Raw genomic sequence first — 18,880 nt, 5'->3', positions numbered from 1 at the left:
CAGACTCAGGAGGGCAAGACCACAACGTAATCAGATGAATCAGGGATGTCTAGAGAGAGAGAGAGGGAGGCGGGGGGGGGTTAGGGGGTTTGCATGCGTTATGCAAAAAGACTAATAACAAGTCTGTCTGTCTAACTTTAAACTCTAGTGTGCCTAGAGTTATACACTGATAACGATGTGTGTGTGTGTGTGTGTGTGTGTGTGTGTGTGTGTGTGTGTGTGGGTGTATACAGTTAGACAGACAGACAGACAGACAGAACTTCCACTACTGATATCAGTGATTAACATTACCCTGCGTATGTTTACCTCTGCATTTTTGTCTTGACATTGTATCCTGATCTGTGCTGCGTGTGTATCAGCCACGGTGTGTGTGCATTTGTGTGTGTTGTGTGTGTTGTCGTGGTTTTGGCTATCTTGATTCTGACATCCTTAGACAACTGTTGAACCCATGGTTTTTAACACCAGACACAACAGCCACCGCAGTCGGATACTTTAGAAGGCATGGAATTACTTCAGAATATATAGTTCAACTCTGGAATTATATTCACCTGAGTCATTGAAGCCCTAACGAGTAAATCACCTTAGTAATCATTTTTGCACCCCACTGTATGTTATCAGCTAAGGTGTGTGTGCTTAAGTGAATGTATCAGCCAAGGTGTGTGTGTGTGTGTGTTACGTACCCTCGTATTCCGGCTCCTCATCGGCTACTCGTAGGGGTAAGGCCATTTGTGTCTTCCTCTTGACAGAGTGTTTCAGGCGCATAGACAACCCCTGGCCTCGCCTCTTATAGTGGTGGATCAAGTCCTCCAGTGTCTTAAAGAACTTCTCCTCCACGCCTGACGCAGCCTGCAGACAAGAGGACCCAGAGCTCCTCATCCATACCAATTCACACAGGTTGTGCACAGCCTAGCACTGCTAACAATCTCTGTCTCTCTCTCTCTCTCTCTCTCTCTCTCTCTCTCTCCCTCTCTTTCTCTTTGTCCCCCCCCCCCTTCCCTCTCTGAGATTCATGCCATTAATCGAGTGCTTGTGTGTGTGTGTGTGTGTGTGTGTGTGTGTGTGTGTGTGTGTGTGTGTGTGTGTGTGTGTGTGTGAGTGTCCGTGTGCATAATGTGCGTGTGTATCACCATACCTGAAGAGTATAGTATCCAGTGTAGGTCTGGTGGAGTCTGTACGTATACACCACCCTCTGTTTGCTGCAAAACACAAAACATACACACACACACACACACGCACACACACATCAGAGGAGAAATGGATAGATGAGGAGAGTGTAGAGCAGAGTTTGGGTGAATTTCAATGAATGAATTGAAAATTGCCTGTTGTTTTCCATGAGGATTTCACAATTAATTGAATAATTAATCTGATTTCCAACTCAATTTGAGTTTCAACGAGTTTCAATTCAAATTAGAATTGAAGGTTGGCCCCAACCCTGGTGCAGGGGGAGATGAAGGTGCAGATGGATTTTGGCGGTGCCAGCCGTGAGCCCTGAGAATGTGTATAACTATTTACAGTTGAATTAGCCTGGCGGACATCCTGAAGATGTCACACCCTCACTATTTCTCAATTCCTTTGCGGTTGTAATGTGTCTGAAAAAAATCGCACCCTCGCCATTCCTTTGTGACTGTAATGTATCTCACACCTGGGAATTATATTTAAGGAGAGGGACAGCGAGATATTCTTGAGTTTTGGGTTAGGCCTTTCACAGGCACCATTCTCCTGTGTTGTCCTTGACACACTTTAAGGTATGGTTAAACTTTACACAGGGTTACCACACCATCTGATACATCAAATTCAAGCACCTTTCAAGGACTTTCCAGACTCAATTCCCTCAAATTCAAGGACCCAACTCGGCATAGTTGGAGACAGATTTAGATGAGAATGTATATAATAGGAACTATCCGCTCACAGACAACAATTAAAAAGAGAGGCTTGAATGTGTGAACACTCAGGTCTCTTGCCTTCTCTACCACAGCACAGCAAAACAATATATTGTGAAATTTTAAAGTTGTAAGTTAATACTTTAAAAGTGTAAAGTTAAGCAATACAGAGACTTATTTACGAGTTGACGAGCTAAGTAAAACATTTTTGAATATAGATTGAACAAACTGTTCAATTGGTTGTTTTGTTGATACTCATTCTCATTCTTCCTATGTACAGTAATGTGAGGTTGTGTGGTAGATACAGGTTGCGTTAATACAGCAGGACATCATTGTGACCAGGTTTTTCATTTAATATCAAATGTTCACATGCATCGTTAACGACATAGCGTGAGTTTCAGATATTGACTCCTCGCAATCAGATTGCAATCCGAACTTGAGGGCATGGTAAAAATAGCATTTTGGGTATTCTTAATGGAATCTAGAAGGGAATGAGCAAAGTATTATAAATCATTATTAATCATGAAATATATTTTGGAGTCAGATATAACATAATGTTGACTTGTGTTAGTTCGTCATGTGACCACATGTGTTGAGTTTGTTCGATCATGTCCACACTCCATAACTGTTAGAAGTAATCATTGGGGCGGGGGGGGCGCCTGGGTGGCATAGCTCATTAAGGCGCATGCCACGTAATCGCAAGGTCTCTGGTTCGATTCTGGCCATCGACCTATCCTGAATGTCATCCCTCCTCTCTCTCACCCATCCTTCCTATCCCAAAAAAGCAGTAAAGCCCTAAAAACATATTTTTAATCATTGGGAATAAATGTATGTCTTATGTTTGACCCATCATCTATTATTCTTCAGTGTCTTATTTTCATATTCTATAAAGGTAATGGATAATGTAACTTCCATCCAAGTCAGAGTTAATTTGAGGTCAGTGTGACCACAAGTTGACAGGTTTTTTGTTCAGTGGCTAAAGGCAGATTAATTTATTAGTGGCTATGATTATTTAATTTGTTTAATTATTAGGAATTTACAATAGAATCATTAACACATCATGACACTAAGTAAAATGTCCAGAGGATAGCACTTGAAAGCATTATTCAAAACACTTATTTCCAAAGTGGTCCTCGATGGAAACATAAAATGAATAAAACAAAACATCAATACAGCATAAAACATAAAATGAATAAAACGAAACATCACACATCCTAAAACAACATAAAAACAGCATAAGAACACAGCATAAAAAACAATTTACAATTTATCTTAACAACTTTTAACCATGGATTATAGTTTCTCCTGGACTGTAGACTACTTTCAAGGTAAGGAACCATCTGACGATAATGCTGAAATATACACACAGAGACACAAAGCCCCATGTTCAAAGAGATGAAGAAAGAGCTAGAGAAATAGTGGGGATGAATAGTGGAGTGTACAATACATTATACTCACAACACACAGAGACACATGGCTCCGTGGATAGTCTCGCTGTCTCTGATGAGGTAGGCTCCATCTTTGCTCTTCTTACCCAACAGCTCCTCGCACGCCTGCTTGCTGATCGCCCCGTGATAGATCAGCAGAGACGATGCCATGGTAACCACACACCCAACAAGGGAGGTAACGCACCCCACGACCCTAACACTTACTCCACCTACAGTATGGTCTTGTTTCGTTGTGTGCTATACCTTTCTCCTGTTGTCCTCTCTCTCGTTGTACGATGTCTCTCTCGCCTTCTCCCCTCACCTCCTCTCTGTCGTCCTCCTCTCGCCCCCTCCCCGCCTGTTTTCTCTCCTCTCCTCTGGTTGTAGGCCTGTGTATGTCCCTCTCCTCTATGCTCCCCCTGTTCTATCCTCTCTCTGTATGCTGCCTCTTTTTCTCCAGTCATCCACCTTTCTGTCCTGTCTCTCCTCCTAACCTCTGAGAGAAGGACAATAAAGATGTTGGGGGCTGTAGTCCCAGAGGTGTAGTGACATGCTCTTTATATCTCAGACAGGGGGCTGAGGTGGGGCCTCACACGCACATCACACTCCGGCCACATTCACAGGAAGTGTGTGTGTGTGTGTGTGTGTGTGTGTGTGTGTGTGTGTGTGTGTGTGTGTGTGTGAGAGAGAGAGAGAGAGAGAGAGACATCTCATCTCAGAGACATCTACATAGTTCTGTATTATTGGTAAACAGTTGGCGCAGCATCTGAAAGGTCAACTCAGATTCAGAAAGCCATTTCAGAAAGCCATATGAAAAACAAAAGGAAGGAAAGAAAGAAATCGAGTGAGTGAGCGCCCCCTGGAGTACAAACATGATAAGGATAAGCTGCTTTAGCTGAACAGTTTGTTTAGTATAATGAGTCTGTCCTTCCTATATTCTCCATATCGGTAGCTGGAGTATTTTAAGATGAACAAGGAGCAAGACAAGCGGTCCGATCGTAAGAAATCTTTATGGCTGAGAAATGTGTTAAACTACATCCAACCAGCTGCAACAACACATTGCTTGTTAAACTAAAAGGAAGCTGAAGGGCGAGAACGGTTACTTAGCAACGTGATTGAGGCGGAAGTGAAGTCCCATGTGTTTTTGTTTTGTACTGGAAAAAGCAGGTAATGTTTTGTAGTTAACTAGATACTTTACGTAGGTGATGCTATGAAACATCTTGAACATCGTTCACCACGAAACAGATGATAACGTTCAACTGCAAAATATTCGCGAGCGAAACATTTCACATTCAACGTTTATGAACCACGAATGTCAACAATCAGGGATGCCCGCTCGCAACAAGGTCGGGCCCACCGATGGACTGGAGGATGGGACTCACCACGGAGAACTACAACCAGGCAACGTCACGTTTTTACAGCTAGCTCAGTTTTTACGCGTATAATCTTTCAGATGTTCTGACATAACGTGACGTTAGAATTATAAGGTTCTATCTCCATTTTTGGTCAAAATGTTGTTTTTTACATAATCTGATCCATTAGGTGTTTATTAATGCCTGTGTAGTGTTATTTTTTTTAAATGTTGACATTTTTGAGTTAGTAATTCATAAAATACAAAGGTTCCATCTCACAGAACATGATAATGGAATGTAAAAACTTTGACGCTGAATATCTCTGAACTGCCCTAAACGGAGATAGAACCTTATCATTCTAAGCTCACGATAAGACCTAAATTGTTGATTGTGTTCCAACTCGATAAAGGGCACGGTCGTGGAGGTGTGGGCATTTGCGGGACCATCCTGACCGTCTTGTCCCTTCTCCTCATCCTCGCCACCTTCCCCATCACTGTGTGGAGCTGTGTCAAGGTACACCAACTGTCAACACGATCAATGCCCTAATAAAAGCCTGTGTGTCTATGTATGCAGATGATTCTACACTTAACATGTCTGCACCCAACAGTTAAGGAAATCACCTCAGCCCTCAACAAAGAGCTGCAGATGCTATTTAACTGGATCACTGAGAACAAACTTGTCCTGAACATATCGCAGAATAAGAGCATTGTATCAAAACACTCAAGCTGAATTTGACAATGAACAATGCTGCTATTGAGCAAGTACAGGAAACAAAGCTTCTTGGTGTAACTTTTGGACTGTAAGCTAACATGGTCAAAACATATAGACTCACTTGTGCAAAAGATGGGAAGAAACATATCTGTGGTCAAGAGATGCTCTTCTTTTTTAACACCACATCTATTCAAATGTCATACAGATCCTAGTATTAAGCTATCACAATTAGATGACTGCCCTGTGGTCTGGTCAGGCACCACTAAAACATATCTAGAGTTCAGAACAGAGCAGCTCAGCTTTCCCTGCAGTGCACAATGAGAGCAAACATAAACGTCATGCAGCATGACCGACTCTTCTGGCTTAAAGTTGATGAGAGGTTAAAAGCATCACTTCTTTCATTTGTAAAAAATATTAATATTCTGAAAACTCCTGTCTGTTTGTATAGGCAGCTTACACTCAGCTCTGATGCACACACACACCCCACCAAACATGCCACCAGTGGTAACTAACACAATTCCAAAAACCAAAACAAATTTGAAACAACGTGCAGTGATGTATAGAGCTATGATTGAATGGAACACTCTACCAAATCAAATATCAAAACCCCAGAATAAAATCAGTTTAAAAGAAATAGTGAAACAACACATCATACACACTAGATTCGTGTAGCTACCACTGGCACTCCTAACTGAGCATTTTTAGTCTATTTTTGTTATTTACTGTTGTGTGTAGATGGTTCTTTGTTGTTATGTACTTTGTGATGCTCACCAAAAACTGAGGCTGTGAGCATTGACAACTTTTATTTGGTCTGTATTTATTTTGTTATTTGTTGTTATGTATGTTGATGTCTTTATTTTCTCCTTTGTTATATGTCCTGTGATGATTTCTTGTTTATGTTCTGTGTGGACCCCAGGAAGAGTAGCTTTGCATCAGCTAATGGGGATCCTAATAAGTCAAGTCAAATCAAACAGGCTACAATGCTTCCTTTGCCTCGCATTACCCATCATGTGCACGAAGGAAAGGAGACAAGGAGAGAAAGTATTGAGGAGACTTATGAGGAGTTGGAATGGATGAGGAGGTGACTAGAGCCCTGCTTGTGTCTATGTGAGTTTAACTGATTGACAGTCTTTTTCTCCACTCAGGTGGTCAAGGAGTACGAGAGGGTCATCATCTTCCGATTGGGCCGTGTCTTAAGTGGGCGGGCTAAAGGACCTGGTGCGTTAATTTAAAAAAAAAAAAAAACTTAAAAATGTATGACCCATCAGACGATATTTCCTAGATTCCAAACCAAGTCCCTTTCTCCTAAGCACTGTACTATATCTGAACAGATATTGTAGCTTTACCGTACCCATAATAAGCTATGTAGAATTTCGACCGCATTGTTTCGATGCTTCTCCATATCCAATCCTCTCATTTCCATACATACTGTAAGTGCATAGATGGAAGGGAATTGCCGAAGGTTTGGAATGTGGCAATGATATCTCTTGCTGCAAAGCTTGTCTTTATCTTGCAACCTGATGTGGGGTCCAGAACCCCTCCCTTTGTTCCAACTCTCCGCTCTTTTCCATGAAGTGTACTTGCATAGTTCAGTGGGCTCTTGCACCAATCTTAGTAAATGTGGAGTACTTGACAAGTGCACACTTCAGGGGAGAAAGGGTGGAAAATTGGGAGGCATGACCCACATCTCCTCTCTCCCAGGTCTCTTCTGGGTCATCCCCTGGTTGGATGTCATCAGCATAGTCGACCTGAGAACTGTCTCCTTCAACATCCCTCCACAAGAGGTCAGGAGACCGGTCACACATTGTCTGTCCGCCTCTGTCATGCCATCACACTTCCATGCCCTTTCTTTCTCTCTCCCACTCACTTTCTCTCCCCCTCTTTCTCTTACTCCCCCTCCCCTCTCTCTCTGTTTCACCCCCCCCCTCGCTCTGTCTCTCTCACCGTCTCTCACTCCCCCCCTCTCTCACTCTGCCTTGCTCTATAGACCGGTTTTACAGACCATAAAAGTGCTCTTTCTGCCTTCCTTCTGGTTTTCTTATGGCTTTCTCAAATGGCACACATATAGTGCACTACTTTTGACTTGAGGCTAGATGCACTATATGGTGTCATTTCAGATGCTGTGTCTACTGTTTACCAACCATACATAACTCTCTCTCTCTCTCTCTCTCTCCCCCTCCCTCTCCAGGTGCTGACAGCAGACTGTGTCACATTGACAGTTGACGCTGTGATGTTTTACAGAGTGGTGGAACCTTCCCTCTGGGTGACCCGTGTGGCGAATGGCAGCCTTGCCATACACACACTGGCACAGACCACTCTCAGATCTACGCTTAGCACACACACACTCGCTAGCATACTCTCAAACCGGCAGGGCATCGCACAAAGGACGGAGGTGAGATGTGCTTGGGTTTCACAGCATTGAGGTGTGTGTGTGTGTGTGTGTGTGCGTGTGTGTGTGTGTGTGTGTGTGTGTGTGTGTCTGTGTCTGTATATGTGTGTATGTGTGTGTATGTGTGTGTGTGTGTGTGTGTGCAAACTATTGTTGCCCTTTACCCCTATAGGAAGCCTTATATGCCGCCTCTAAGGGGTGGGGTGTATGGGTGGAGAGGGTGGAGCTGAAAGACGTGACAATTCCCCATAACCTGCAGAGGAGCATGGCTGCAGAGGCTGAAGCTGTCAGAGAGGCCCGTGCCACGGTACACACACACACACACACACACACACACACACACACACACACACACTTACACACACATTTGCACACACACTTGAGCCCCCCACATACAAATGCATACACACACACAGACAGGAAGACAAAAATCCAAACACACAAACAGACGCACAGACAGAGGCTGTCTGGGCACTCTGTCCTGTCTAGCAGCTTTAGTGTGATCAGACTTTGTAGCTTTGGGAGTGTTTGGGTGCGTGGATTGTTGTTCATTAGACACACATGTGTCTAATAAAGTTTACCTAAGTTCAGACGGCACACTTTAAGTTGCACGTCAAGTGACAGCTAATTCACACGTATGAAAAATATCATCACGTGTTTAGGGACGAGGCTTAAAAGAGCAGAGTACACAACATTCCACCATGGTTAAACAGTGTGACGTATCACCATTTTCATTCAATTCAACAATGATTAAATGTACTGACTGAACTGTATTTATATCTGACCATCAACTACATGTCTCATTCACACCTACCTCAGGTGATCATGGCGGAGGGAGAGCTGAAGGCGTCGCATGCACTGAGGGAAGCGGGGTCAGTGATATCAACATCCCCCATCGCGCTGCAGCTGCGCTACCTGCAGTCACTCACCTCCGTTGTCAAGGACGACGCAACCGTCATAGCCTTCCCCTTTCCCATCTGGACCCACTCATGAGGATGTCCATATCAAGCTCTACGCCCCGATTCTCCCCTTCCCAGTAAACAAAGAGTCCAAAAGACGTCCTCAGGGAAGCCGGAATGTGGGTTCAGATGACGTCTTTCTAGAGCGTCCAGATGACGTCTTTCTAGGACGTCCAGATGACGTCTTTAGGACGTATTCTGTAGCCTTTTGGACTCTTTGTTTACTGGGTTGTCTCCTTTCCTAGTCTCTTTTTCTTGTAGCCTTTTCCCAAGTATCAGATCCTTCTCATGCCGGGGGGGGGGGGGGGGGGGGGGTGGCAGGGTTAGGGGAGATGGTTAGGGGTAAGGGAGGTTGTAAGCATGGGAGAACAGGTAGGTTTTGATGTGGGATTTAAAAGGGGAGAGTGGGGGTGAGTCGGCGGTTGCCTTCCCTTCATCCTCATTGTGGTATCATATCTGACGGGGTTGAAAGCCTGCAGATGCTCACAGAGGTAAAAGACAACCAATACAGGGAATTGATTTTGCATGGTACTTTTTACACATCCGTTGTAAGTTATGAACATGTAAATATAGTTATTCTTATTGTTATTGTGCTATGGTTAATCAATCATAGCCAAGTATTATTTATTTTTTTATCACTTGAGTATTTATTGGGTTTCAGCATAGTCAAGGACAGAACAGCATATCTACATCTTAAAGAGTAAAACAAAGGGCAAAGAAACTTCATGAAGTATTTTGATTGTAGCTCTTACCTCAATTAAGACTGCAATGTATTTTGAGTCTTACCTCAGTTATTTCAGAAACTGCTATTGACCTGTACTACAAATTAAATGAAAATGTAATTGTGTGATGTCACCAATACAATGATATATTAAAATAAAATGTGCTTGGAAAATGTCATTCTTAGCATCTCAGCAGTGGCTCAGACCGTCTAAAGCATGTGTTCTTTCACAGCAAATAGAGGAAGGATGTGGTCGTATCTTTGACAGCATGTGTAAACGCAGAGGTTTGCGTTTCGATTTTTTCAAGTCAACCATAGACAGACAGACAGACAGACAGAGGGGAGGGTTAACCGTTTATTGCCTCAATTTTACCATCCATTGTTAGTCACTGTGAACATGGACAATTTTACCATCCATTGTTAGTCACTGTGAACATGGACAATTTTACCATCCATTGTTAGTCACTGTGAACATGAACAATTTTACCATCCATTGTTAGTCACTGTGAACATGGACAATTTTACCATCCATTGTTAGTCACTGTGAACATGGACAATTTTACCATCCATTGTTAGTCACTGTGAACATGCACGTATGCATTCCTCTTACTTCACTAATAGTAGAAAAGGCCAGAGGTTTTTCATGACCATGTGACCTAAACAGGAAATATCCCCTGACTGGGGAGATAGAATCACACACTGACAACAATTAGAACATAGAACCACACAATTAGAACATAGAACCACACAATTAGAACATAGAACCACACAATTAGAACATAGAATCACACACTTACAACAATTAGAACAAAGAGAGAGAATAAAGTAACAATATGCTTAGAACCCAGAACCACATGTAGTCCAGTAATAATGTCACTTGACCTCACACAGATTGCAGATTGCCTGGACTAAAGCTAGAACCAAATGCTCGGAACCCAAAACCATGACAACAGAGTTGGCTATTCAATCAACACATGGTTTAATAGACTGACACCCCAAATAAAAATATACATCCAAGTCAGCAAAGTGTTATGACTTGAATCTGGGTACTCACACCACAGCATTGGCGGGCCACAGCGGCCTGGTCTGGACGGTGTAGTCCTTCACCCTCTTAGCATGCAGACGAGTTTGTGACAAACTCTCACAACAGCCAGACACTACCGGCCCCACCACTGCAACAATTAAGCTCAATTGTTGCTTCTGGATGTACGTACACCACGGTTCAGATTGATAAAAAAAGAGAAAAAAGATTTTATTGTTAAGCAACAATAACACACACACACACACACACACACACACACACACACACATACACACATCTGAAGAGGCAGGGTACCAGCTGGGGAGAGGTGGAAAAGAAAGCCCAGAGCCGTGATGGATGGAGAAGAGTCGTTGATGGCCTTAGCTCTGCAAGAGATTCAACGGCATAAGTCAAGTAAGTCACATACACACACACCCCACACATGCATCTCCATAATTTCTCTCCATCTACAACTCATTCTCTCCTCTTTCTCTCTCTCTCATAAGGTAACACACAAGACCACTGCTCTGAGGGGGACCTGCATGCTCCAACAGGTGCAACACAGGATTTCTGGCTTCCACGGAACACTCCAATTTATAAAACAAGCACACACACCTACACCTACACGCGCACACACACACACACACACACACACACACACACACACACACTCATCTCTTCTGCCCACGCTAAAACCACAAACACCTTGAAAACAACCTTATGAGAAAGAAAGCAAAAGTACCAGGTGGCCTTGTAAAAACAATACAGAGAGAAGTAGCTCGTACTGTAGGACGGGGGGCATAACATTCTAACTTTTGGCGACATGTTCTCAACAAAGACAAAGTGAAACAACACGAACTCAACTGGTACCTCAGAATCAAAATCAGAATTATTTTTATTGCCAAATATATTTGCACATACAAGAAATTGACTTGGTGAGGTTGGTGCATAAGACATAGACAGAGAGGGGGGGTGGGGGGGAGTGGAAGTCCCAGAGTCAACGACAGGCAGGGGGCTTGTTTGTGAGGCCCTCTGCCATGGAGAAGAAACTGTTCAGGTGGCGCAAGGTTTTGGTCTTGATAGACCGGAACCTTTTTCCGGATGGAAGTCTTTGGAAGAGGTGGTGACCGGGGTAGGGAAGGATCAGCGATGATCTTTCCTGCTCTCTTACTGGTCCTGGAGTGGAACAGGTCCAGGACACATGGCAGGTTGCAGCCGATGACCTTTCTCGGCTGACCGAATAATCCACTGTAGTCCTTGTCAGTGGAGTCAGTCTGTCCTTGTCAGTGGAGTCAGCGAACCAGACGCCGATCGATGAGGGTGGACTTGATGATGGACGTGTAGAACTCGGCTTCTAGCTGCCGCAGGAAGAACATCCTCTGCTGGGCCTCCTTGATGGTGGAGGTGATGTTCTCCGCCCACCTGAGGTCCTGTGAAATTATTGTCCCCAGGAATCTGAACGACTCCACCCTGCTTACTGGGACACATGATGACACACAGAGACACGTCCTTTCTGTAGGCGCCGGCGGACTCATCCCCGTTGGAGATGAATCCAATGAGGGTTGTGTCATCCGCGAACTTCAGGAGTTTGACAGAAGGGTGGCTAGACGTGAAACTGTGAGTGAGAAGAGTAGAGGAGAGAGCACTTATAATTTCACTGATCTTAAATTACTACTGATTGATAGGTTCATTTCTGCCATATTGGCTTTTACCATGCTACAAATAAGTTAATAGTTGGAACCAATTCTCATCTACAATTAAATATAATGATTTGATGTAATATAGCTAATGAATACAGTTATTTTTTAAGAATTTTTTTTTTTGTAGTGTTTTACACACAATCAACAGGCAATGGATTTGAGTTAGAAGTATGTTGTGAGAGAAATCTATGCGCCGCACATCTGGCAACAGTACCCCCTAGGCAGGGCAAGTAGACATTTTTATGGGGCAAGTAGATCTAGTAGGTCTTCTTTTTTTAGCTTTCAGCTTTAATGCCCAGATGGGATGAGAAGGAACTACACCGAAGTCCCACTAGATGCTTTATGGACTATGATGATAAATGGGATGTAATAAACTTTTGGCACACATGGCAATACAAAAAATATGAATCTTGAACTATTATTATTATTATTATTATTATTATTATTTAGCAATTTAAACATGTCAGCCCTGCAAGTTTGTTTCCTGAGGGTTAGCTGACAACCCCGCTGACAGATGACAGGTAGATAATGACAGGTAGTGTAATGGGGGTGGTTGTCTTGAGGGAGTGTGGAGTTAACCACCTATTGTTCCCACCCATTACCTACCTGTGAAAAAAGGCGGTGAATACTTTGAGGCCGGATTTCTCGGCTCGCTGATTTGGTATCAACATTCAAATATGCATGACTTCTTCAACTTGTTTCACATTTCAATGTATGACACATCATTTGAAAGCTTACAATCTACCCTTTCATAATCTGGAAAAAAACAAAAAAATGACATTGCCAGACTTGTGGACTTTTTCATCAAACCATGTCACATATGAACATAAATACCTCGGTGCACACACACACACACACACACACACACACACACACACACACACACACACCATAAGTATACATCCCAGCTGCCTCACATGGAGCTGCCTCCTGTTAGGTACAGTAATAGGCATACCCCTAGGTTGGACCTTTTTAATGCTTTTGAAGCATTTTAAGCGATTGATCTGCCCTGTACTCTGGATGCAAATTATATGTTTTTAAGCCCCGTACTGTACATTTAATGCAGCCAGTCAGGCAGTCAGTTAGTGTAGTGTAGGGCAGGGCAGGGCAGGGCTGGATGCAGTTATAGTCACAGCAGCAGTGGAGCTATTAATAACTGTGCAGATGTGGCCTTAAGTTATGATGACGTTAACTCATGGTGCTTCATCTTTATTACGACTGTTGAGGGATTCAAAACAGTTGAAATGTGTGCCCATTTTCATATTTACGGTATTTTTTAATTGTGCAAATGTGTGGTGTTTTAGCTCCTTATTCTGATGTTCTAGGACCTGCAGTTACTAGGGTTTATGAGCATGTCACACGATTATCTCTCTCCACCTGTCAGATGTGTGTTGTGTGTAGGTCAGAGCTGTATTCTCTGGGGCGCTTAGGTGCTGTAGCGGGTTAAGCGCTGACCATGTAACCGCAGGGTCCTCGGTTCGATTCCGGCCGGGGACATATCCTGCATGTCATCCCTCATCTCTCTCTCACCCATCCTTCCTGTCTAAATCTTCACTATATCTTTTCAAAGAAAAAGAGCTGTATTCTCTGTTGGCAGTGTGTGTGCTACTCTACTTTTCACTGGGTCACCACACACACACACACACTTTTCATTACCTCCTCTGTCCCTTTCTCTATTTCTCTAATTCTCTCTCTCTCTCTCTCTCAAAGTGATCCTTCCTTGTTAGTGAGCTGTTGTCTACTCTCCTCCCCTTCTCTCTCCCTCCCCCTTTCCCCCCCTCCCTCATCTTCTCTCTCTCTAGATTACTAAGACTGCTCCCAGTCTCTCCACTCTCAGACAAAGCTCCCTCTCGTCTCATCCTCTCTCCCACTGGTGTCTCTTTCTCCCTCCATCAATCCCTTCTGTTATAAGGATGGCACCCTGGTGTCTCCTGTATCTGGTGGCCTTCTTCATCCCCTGTAAAGGTAAGATACCTGTTGCAATACTAAAACTGGTGTGTGTGTGTGTGTGTGTGTGTGTGTGTGTGTGTGTGTGTGCATGTGTGTGTGTGCATGAGTGTGTGGGTGAGTGCGTGAGTGTGTGTGTGCATGAGTGTGTGTGTGAGTGCGTGAGTGTGTGCGTGTATGTGTGTGTGTGTGTGTGTGTGTATGTATTCGGCGCACATGTATGTCTGTGCATTTGTGTGAGTGATGGGGTAGCTAATGGAGCTAAGCAAGCTAAAGGGCTACAGGGTCTCCCTGTCCTGACTCCCCCACCTCCCCCAACTGCCACCCCGTCCCGTCCCTTTTTAAAGGTCTAAACCGTGTCTACCCAGACAGAACACAGTTACACAGGGAAATAGATGTTTCTCTTTTTTTTTTACTCTCTCACTCTCTTAAAGAAGAAGAAGAGATTAAAAATAAGGACGTGTTTTTCCCGCTCCACAAATATCCCTAAGTGGATGAGTGACACAGACAGACAGAAAGAGAGAAAGCTCATAGAGGTTATTAGAAACTGATCCTATCTGCTCATGTTTGGGCTACACACACACACACACACACACACACACACACACACACACAGAGACACCCATAATCAGTAATCACCTCCTGAGTTTTAGGGAGGGGGTGGAGCATGATGCGATGAGCTGCTTTTTTATAGCATCATGATCCAATTGAGAGCTAGCAAAGGACGTGAGAGCTAATGACATAGAATGGATCACATCTAAAGCCAGCAGCCTTGACGCTACCCGCTATATGCTACCATTAATGTGTCAAAAGGCTCTGACACTAACACTTCACGCTAACAAGAATGAGTCATGGAGTCAATGCTAAAGCCATAGTAGCCATGTTATGTAGCCCTGAAGCCGTAGGCCTGTGCTAGCATGCAAAGATAACTAACAGAATTCCAGCATTACTCTGAACCCTCAGCACAGCTACACAGACAAGGGGGGGGGACATGGGAGGGTGGGGGGACTACCCCAGATACCCTGACCCCACACATTTAACCTTTTAATGCTCACCTGAGCCAAAACAGGACTTGGGAGGAGAGGGGGAGAGAGAGAGTGTACTGCATGAAGGAGAGAAACTGCATCACTTTACCGTGTGAGGCGGGAAAAAAATGGAACCAGAATTATGAAGAGATGGAGGATGTTATTAAGAGTCTCTCATAGGGTTTGTTGCACATCAGTGGGTCTACGTACATGTCCTTGTCATGCCCCCAGACTCTGCATAACATCTGACATAAATGTGTTAAATAAGTGTTCATAAGCTGTTAATCCACCTGACTTTACATAAACCAATAATAAGCAGCCGTTTAGCCTCCAACACAGACACAAACAAGTGACACTGTAGTTCTGCCACTGTTTCAAAGTCTAATGGACAACACATTGCGCAGCCCTGTTTATCACGTAGCCCTCTTTAGTAACAGAAGACAACTTGATGTGAAATAGTGATGCTCCCCCAAAAAAGAATAAACAGATTAAAAGAAGGAACAGTGGGGTTTAGACATGTGGGCACCCCTAGTCAAAATGCCTTTTACAATTAATATCTAAGTGAAAAGAAGCAAACCTAACCTCTAAATGGTACAAAGTTAAACATGACACATTTCATAGATTAATTTCTATTTTTAACTTTTTACAGTTTCAAAATAATAAAACGAGGAAAAAGGCCTTGTGCAAAGGTTCGGGAACCCTGTCAGCTAGAACTTTGTAATTCCTCCTCAGGCAACTATAACAGCTTGCAAACGCTTCCTGTAGCCAGCTAAGAGTCTTTCAATTCTTGTTTTCGGATTTTTGTGGGGAAAATGTATTACAATAACAATGTGACAATGATTGATTATGTGAAATGATTACTTAAGTATGTATGAATGGCAAGAATGGAAGACACCATACTCTCATGTGATAGACAGGGGTTTTACTATTACTGATAGGCAGAAGGTTCACGAGCTGGGGGAGCGCCTGCTTCTTCTCTCTCTGTGACAGCTCTGACCAACATTTGAACTCACTATGGCCAACCCCAGGACAAACTGCTCACGTGATGTTGTAATGTAATGTGTATACATGTAATCAACAGGGACCGCCCCGTTGAGCTTTTGTGTTCTTGTAAGAACTAAATAAATACTCTTAATGATTTGATGAGTCTCAGTCTCCTGGTTACAAAGTTTAGCATTCTGTTTATTTTAATCTGACATTTTCCCCCATTCTTCCTGGCCAAACACCTCTAGTTCAGAAATATTATTTGGCCTTCTTGCATGCACGGCATGTTTGAGATCTCTCCACAGATTTTCAATAATATTCAAGTCTGGGGACTTTGATGGTCATTCCAACCCCTTCATCCGTCTTTCCTGGACATACTTCATGGTTGATTTTGAGGTATGCTTCGGGTCATTGTCTTGCTGGAGACAACCTCTCAACCTCTCAACCTCTCAACCTCTCAACCTCTCAACCTCTCTTCAACTTCAATTTCTGGACTGACCTTCGAACATTAGCCTCTAGAATGTCTTGATATTTGGTGGAATCCATTCTTCCTTCCGCCCGCACAATATTGCCTGTGCCCCCAGCTGCTACACAACTCCAAAGCATAATGGATCCACCTCCATGCTTAACAGTTGGCAAGGTGTTCTTCTCTACAAATGCTTCACCCTTTTTTTCTCTCCAAACATACCTTCTTTGGTTGTGGCCAAAAAGTTCAATTTTGGTTTCGTCAGTCCAAGGCACATTGTTCCAATAGGCTTCAGGTTTCTCAAGGTTTTCTTTTACATACTTCAGAAGCTTAATTTTGTGTTGAGTTCATAGGAAAGGCTTTTTTCTGGCAACTCTGCCTGTCCTGTGAATGTCTGCTACTCTTTTTTTTTTTACAGCTCTTTTGCAGTGATGTGTGGGTTCTTCTGAGCATTTCTCACCAGATCTCGAGCCATTCTATCAGACATTTTTCTTGATCTTCCAGATCTTGCCTTGACTTCAGTTGTTCCATTTATTTTCCATTTTCTGATGATGTTTCTGACAGTGGAAATGTGTAGTTTGAAATGTTGCGAGAGTTTTCTGTAGCCTTCTCCTTGATGGTGGAAGTGAACTGAACAGAATCTTGATTCTGACATCCTTGGACAACTGTTTAGGACCCATGGTTTTTAACACCAGACACAACAGCCACCGCAGTCGGATACTTTAAAAGGCATGGAGTTACTTCAGAATATATAGTTCAACCCTGAAATTATATTCACCTGACTCATTGAAGCCCTAACGAGTAAATCACCTTGGTCTGGGCCTTAGTAATCATCTTCTCAAAAGGTAACAAAGAATAATCCAAAAGGGTTCCCAAACTTTTGAACAGGTCCTTTTTCATTTTTATCATTTAAAAACTCAGAAAAAAAAAAAAAAAAAAAAATGCTTTCATATTTGCAGAAAGGTGTCATGTTTTAACTTTGTAGCATTTAGTGTTCAGGTTTGCTTTCAATCACTTGGAGATTAATTGTAACAGACATTTAAAACAGGGATGCCCAGATTTTTGCACCCCACTGTAGTTCCCATTAAAATCAAACTTAGATATTATTAGCATATTATTATTACTATCATCATATGTTCTACAATAGAAAACGATGCCTTCTCGCTAACAATACTGCTAAGATGGTGTGTCAGTTAGTAGTAACAACAGACTGATGAGAATTCACTCAAGGGGAGCTTTCTGATCAGTATTCCTATGTCAGAGGGTTATATCCACACATTAACATGACATTACCACAACAATGTAATGGTATGGAGCTTTAGTGATGGAAATGGTAGGTAACCCAAACACAATGTATAGATTTCTCTTAAGAGAAGCGTTATAGAAATGCAGATCGTTGCGATCATTATTCACATGCTGGTTGTCTCTATTCACTGTCTGCTTATTCATGTTTATGCAGAGCGACTGGGGTAACCTATGACCCCAAACAGACCTGCTGTGCCTGTTCAGCCAATCACCGAGGCCTTCTGTATTCTGATTGGGTCATTAGAGTTCAGTGATATTGAAACTGAACCACTTAGAGAGCATTTAATGACCCTACACACACACACACACACACACACACACACACACACACACACACACACACACACACACACACAGACACAGACACACACACACACACACACACACACACACCCTCTTCCTAAGCCTCAGTTTGGCACTTTTTCACACTTAACTTTTCGGTAGATGATGATAACCATAAAGTTAGAGAACCAAACGGAACAGTTCACAGACATGCACATACGCAAGCACGCCCCCCCCCCCCCAAACACACTTACAGCCCACCTCTCCCCCCCCCCCCCCCCCCCCCCACCCCACTCAGGTCAGGAGAGCGGCGCCGGCTCGCTGAGCCCCCCAGGAGACACCTGCGCCGACTTCACCGACCTGGACTTCCACCACTCCTTCATCGGCACCACCCTGAGCGTCAAGCTGATCCTCTACACCCGGGCCAACCTGCACTGTGGCCGGCAGCTCCACCACCACCACCGCCTCTCCTCCCAGCCCCTCTTCAACCTCTCGCGCCCCAGCGCCTTCGTCATCCACGGCTACCGTCCCACGGGGGCGCCCCCCGTCTGGGTGAACCAACTCGTACGCCTGCTGACCGAGCAGGAGGACATGAACGTGCTGGTGATGGACTGGAACAGAGGGGCGGCCAACCTCAACTATTTCACCGCTGTGACCAACACGAGGCAGGCCGCCCACAACCTCACAGGCTTCATACTTCGAATGCAGGTG

General features: G+C 43.7%; 2 protein-coding genes across 2 annotated transcripts in view; one reads left to right on the top strand and one right to left on the bottom strand.

Annotated features, from left to right (window-relative positions):
- Positions 1-672: 672 nt before the first annotated feature.
- On the bottom strand, positions 673-3,478 carry LOC308168895 (SH2 domain-containing protein 1A; the record flags this gene model as incomplete). The annotated part of the gene is made up of 3 exons (XM_080543537.1): positions 673-846; positions 1,133-1,196; positions 3,339-3,478. The coding sequence occupies 3 exons, from the start codon at positions 3,476-3,478 to the stop codon at positions 673-675; spliced, it is 378 nt and encodes a 125-aa protein (XP_080399663.1).
- Positions 3,479-14,073: 10,595 nt separating this feature from the next.
- The window catches only part of lipib (lipase, member Ib), a gene marked incomplete at its 5' end in the record, with an annotated part of 8,676 nt that continues 3,869 nt past the window's right edge, over positions 14,074-18,880 (top strand). The window contains 2 exons of the mRNA XM_080543536.1: positions 14,074-14,125; positions 18,468-18,877. Coding sequence (XP_080399662.1) covers positions 14,074-14,125; positions 18,468-18,877 — 462 coding nt within the window. The remainder of the gene's footprint in view (positions 14,126-18,467; positions 18,878-18,880) is intronic.

The sequence above is a fragment of the Nansenia antarctica genome (genome assembly GCF_963989245.1).
Source record: "Nansenia antarctica genome assembly, chromosome: 12".
Taxonomy (NCBI): Eukaryota; Metazoa; Chordata; class Actinopteri; order Argentiniformes; family Microstomatidae; genus Nansenia; species Nansenia antarctica.
This window is presented reverse-complemented; position numbering and strand designations above follow the sequence as displayed.